This window comes from Mchenga conophoros, linkage group LG9 (assembly GCF_057382185.1).
Source record: "Mchenga conophoros isolate Kocher_MC1m ecotype Shallow Benthic linkage group LG9, M_conophoros_male_GT1.1, whole genome shotgun sequence".
NCBI classification, from domain to species: Eukaryota; Metazoa; Chordata; class Actinopteri; order Cichliformes; family Cichlidae; genus Mchenga; species Mchenga conophoros.
Window position 1 is genome coordinate 15,767,215 of NC_140534.1, and position 4,921 is coordinate 15,772,135.

General features: G+C 43.2%; 1 protein-coding gene across 1 annotated transcript; it reads left to right on the forward strand.

Annotated features, from left to right (window-relative positions):
* The first annotated feature begins 1,426 nt into the window (after positions 1-1,426).
* On the forward strand, positions 1,427-4,469 carry mc4r (melanocortin 4 receptor). Its single transcript, XM_085286691.1, has one exon. The coding sequence runs from the start codon at positions 1,861-1,863 to the stop codon at positions 2,842-2,844; it is 984 nt and encodes a 327-aa protein (XP_085142817.1). The 5' UTR covers positions 1,427-1,860; the 3' UTR covers positions 2,845-4,469.
* Positions 4,470-4,921: the final 452 nt, after the last annotated feature.

The following is a 4,921-nucleotide window of genomic DNA, read 5'->3' on the forward strand; positions in this document are numbered from 1 at the left end:
TGAACGCTGAGCTGAAGTCCAGAAAGAGCATTCTCACATAGCTTCCTCGGTGCTCCAGGTGACTCAGCGCAGTGTGGAGCGCTATGGTGATAGCGTCCTCGGTGGAACGATTTGTCCTGTAGGCAAATTGGTGGGGGTCCAGAGTGGGAGGCAGACCGGCCCTGATGTGCTGACAGACCAGTCTCTCAAAGCACTTCATCACTACAGGCGTAAGTGCAACAGGCCTGTAGTCATTTGGGCTGGCCACAGCTGTCTTCTTGGCGATGGGGATGATGGTGGAGGTTTTGAGGCAGGGCGGGACGGTGTTTGATGACAAGGAAAGGTTGAAGATTTTAGTGAAGACTCCGGTCAGTTCGTCAGCACATGCTCTGAGAACCTTTCCATGTATTCCATCAGGACCTGCGATTCACTGACCTTAGAACACACCTCACTTGGTGCTCCCTAAGTGTTAGTGTGCCAGTGCTGGGGGCGGGTGGAAGTGGTGTGGCAGCTGAGGGCTTGGTCGTCTCAAAGCGGGCGAAGAAACGGTTTAGATCCTCAGCCAGTGAGGCATCAGTCCTAGATGTTGCCTGGTTATTGATTCTGTAGTTGGTAATGTGATTGATCCCCTGCCACATTTTTCTGGGGTCGTTGTCAGCAAAGTGATCTTCAATCCTCCTCCTATAGGCAGCCTTAGCTTTCCTGATGCCTCTACTCAGCAATGGCATCTTCAGTTGATCTGTTAGCTCTGTATGCGAACTGAAGCGGGTCGAGGTTGGGTGGCAAGCAGAACATGATGTGACGTCGGACCAGTTTCTCGAAGCACTTCATTATAACAGGTGTTAGAGCAACTGGTCGGTAATCGTTGAGGCTGCTAATGTTAGTACGCTTTGGCAGTGGGACAATTGTGGCTGACTTTAGGCACGGCGGGATGCAGGACTGGGACAGTGAAGTGTTGAAGATCTTAGTGAAGACCCCAGCCAGCTGGTCTGCACACTCTTTAAGGACCCTTGCAGTTACCCCATCTGGTCCGGCGGCCTTCCTGGGGTTCACCGCCCTCAGTGTGCGCCTCACTTCATATTCCTGCACTATGAGGCTTGGGCTGGTGCTGCTGTCCGATGTTTTTTTTAAACACCATTAATTCATGGTGTTTAATGTTTTCATTATTATATGAAAACCGATACTGTTGAATTAGATTTCACTGAAATGTTTTAACATCCCCTGAGATTCGAAAACACTGTGAAAGTCTTCTCATGTGTTGCATTGGGTCTGATTCATTTTAAAATCTACATTCATGCGTCAGCCCAAACTTTGCTCCTCCTCCCACTTTATCAGCAAGCGGATAGGACAGAAGGCAGCCAGGAGAGTAAGGGGTTGGTGTGTATGTGTGTGTGTGTTCAATATAATAGGAGCGAGTGAGACCACAGTAGCTTGCAAAGTGAAGATCTGCCTGCAGTTGTGCAGCGAGCTGCTGCACTCTGCCTCTCATGTTCCCGCTCACTGTTGATTAGTCTCACACACGTTTGCTTTTGTAGCTGCTTTCTGCTTCACTTATCTGCCTTACATCTTCTTACTTTAACTTCTCACTACACTGTTTCCCTCCAGAGTGGAGAGATGAGAGGAGAGCTGTGGGACTGTGTTTTGTTGAGAACAATAACTGCAGCAAATCTTTGAAGAAAATTGTCTCTTGGAACGCCAGAAGGGTGGAAAAGGGAAGAAGGAGCACTGGCTAAGAGTTTTTTTTACTCTTTTTTTTCTTCTTTTCGGGGGCGCAGACGTTGTCCAAAGCCACACACACTGAGACTTTAAAACGGACAACATAGCTGGACACTTAACAACGGAGAAATAACCCAAGGAGAAGGGAATTTAAAAGAAGCCATTATGAATGCCACAGAATACCATGGACTGATCCAAGGCTACCACAACAGAAGCCAAACCTCAGGCAATTTGCCATTTAACAAAGACTTATCAGGAGAGGAAAAAGACTCATCTTCTGGATGTTATGAGCAGCTGCTTATTTCCACTGAGGTTTTCCTGACTCTGGGCATCATCAGTTTGCTGGAGAACATCCTGGTTGTTGCTGCTATAATCAAAAACAAGAACCTTCATTCACCTATGTACTTTTTCATCTGTAGCCTTGCAGTTGCTGACATGCTCGTCAGTGTCTCTAATGCCTCAGAGACTATTGTTATAGCACTCATCAATGGAGGCAGCCTGACCATTCCTGTCACACTGATTAAAAGCATGGACAATGTGTTTGACTCTATGATCTGTAGCTCTCTGTTGGCATCCATCTGCAGTTTGCTAGCAATCGCCATCGACCGCTATATCACCATCTTCTATGCCCTGCGATACCACAACATTGTCACCCTGCGTCGTGCAATGCTGGTCATCAGCAGCATCTGGACGTGCTGCACCATTTCCGGCATCTTGTTCATCATCTATTCGGAAAGCACCACTGTACTCATCTGCCTCATCACCATGTTCTTCACCATGCTGGTGCTCATGGCATCACTCTATGTCCACATGTTCCTGTTGGCTCGCCTGCACATGAAGCGGATCGCAGCCCTACCGGGCAACGCTCCCATCCAGCAGCGTGCCAACATGAAGGGGGCCATCACCCTCACCATTCTCCTTGGGGTATTTGTGGTATGCTGGGCGCCCTTTTTCCTCCACCTCATCCTTATGATCAGCTGCCCCAGGAACCCCTACTGCACCTGCTTCATGTCCCATTTCAACATGTACCTCATCCTCATCATGTGCAACTCTGTCATTGACCCCATCATCTATGCTTTTCGCAGCCAAGAGATGAGAAAAACCTTCAAAGAGATTTTCTGCTGCTCGCATGCTCTGCTGTATGTGTGAGCTGCCTGTAAAGGGTCCGCTGTGAACCCACAGCCTGCAATTTAAATCGAAACCTGGCCAACATGGACTCTGAGAGTATGATATCTCACATGTTGCCGGTAAATGATTTATTTGGGCACCCATCTTTGGTTTCAGGTTGCTGAAGAGGTAGGTTTACAAACATCTTGTAATATAGCACATTGCTCTTCAGACAAGTGCTAATTTGTTTTGTAGTGAATGCCATTCATAAGTGCAATTTCAAGTTTGAAGTGACCAGCAATTGCAGATTGCTTCTCTTTCTCACTCGGAAAATATTTTCTATTTACCTTTTGCAGTCAAGAGAGCTAACATATTGCTTGTTGTTATTAACTTTGTATGTGCAGGATTATGACACTGAAGTATTATGGCAGCATAGAACATAAATGCCACAGTAAATTAATTATATATGGCACATCTAACAGAGTATATACAGACTACCTCCAGGTTTGGGAGTGCCATTCTCCTCAAAACATATACAGTGCATATTGAAAGCATATATATATATATATATATATATATATATGCATAAAAGTCCTCAACCCTCAGTACATTTCTTTCTCATGCACTCCATGGAACTGTGTCTACATCTGGACTGTTTTACGAGTTTTTCTCCAAGTTATAAACTACAAATTTGCTAAAGTGGCAAAGCAATCAATGCTGAAATAGAAAACAGGCTAAAACAGCTTGTTTCAAAAAAGCTATTTTGAAGAAATGAGGTGTTGCACAAGAATTTCTGAGCCATTCATAGAGGATAAGAGCACTCAAACAAGATTGTTCTGGAAATGAGAAGAATACCAGCAACAAATACCACACCTCCGTGCTTTGTTCACCTGCTGATTCTCATGTCAAGAACCTTTTTCTAATGCTTGCGCACAAGAATTTGTCGATGATCATCTAAAATTTTGGATGGCACAGCTGTAAAATATATATAAAAAGGTCAGTGTATTTCTCAGGCATAATAGCATTTCTTGTTATGATTGCGTTCCTGTATTTGATGCAGGGCAACAACCACAAATGAGTAGAAAGCTGCTTTAACTTGTTGTTATTAATGATTTCCTCTGAGCAAAAAGCCAAAAAAAGAGCCTCAATGTGGAAACGATGAAAGTCCACTTATAAAATGTGCTGATTTTAAATCAAAGCTCCTTGACTTTGTGGCTTGTGTAGATATTTCTGTGAATTTGCAGATGTGGGTTGTTCTCTCACTTTCAGCATGTACATGTGACTATAAAAAACTATTTTCATCATGTTTATGTAATGAAACAGACTAAACTGAATGTATTTTTATGTATGTGTTGTGTAACTTGTTGCTGCCTTAAATATGTTGCACTGTGACAAAAAAGAACAACTGTATCCTCTGTGACAGTATTTCACAAACAGATTTACTATGTAAGTGAATGCTATTTTAAATATTGCCTTATGTATTTGTGTCTTTTTAAACTTGAAGCTGATTTATATGCACATGAAAAAAAAAAGTAAAAGCAGCCTTGTATTTTTCTGGCCAAAGCTTCGCCTGCAATTTGATTCATGCGTGCCAATGAAGGTGTTTGCTTGACCACTGTGTGAATCACTGCTGCAGAGGAGCTTCAATAAATCATAATGCCACCTCAGCCACAAGTCTGTTTATCAGCATTTCTCTGCAGTGCAGACTTTAACCTCTACGCAAAGATGAGGTCATTAACTTAAATTAAAAAACTACTTAAGTGAAGAGGAAAGACATTTACAAATGCATTTATTTCAGGCCCACATACACCTGTCGTCTCTGCAAGAAGCAGAGAGGTTGCACAGTCAAGAAGCCAAAGTTGGTGTGCAACAGAAGTTCCCACAGGGTTGTTTTCTCGATTATCTTGAATAATTTAAACTGAGGTAAACAAAACCTTTATAACTCTGAAAAACAACTCTTCTGTGATTCAGTTTGCAGCCTTGGGCCATATTCCAAACAGCTGCTGAATATTGCTTGGGGAGAATCAGTGTTACAAATGGATTTCATTCCAGGTTTAATTAAATCCTAACAGACGTTTAGGACGGGCTTGATTAATTTATTTCAAAGAAAATATTCAAT

Bases quoted from the DNA above. Each gene is read 5' to 3' on its own strand.
- mc4r (XM_085286691.1), top strand. From the start codon at position 1,861: ATGAATGCCACAGAATACCATGGACTGATCCAAGGCTACCACAACAGA.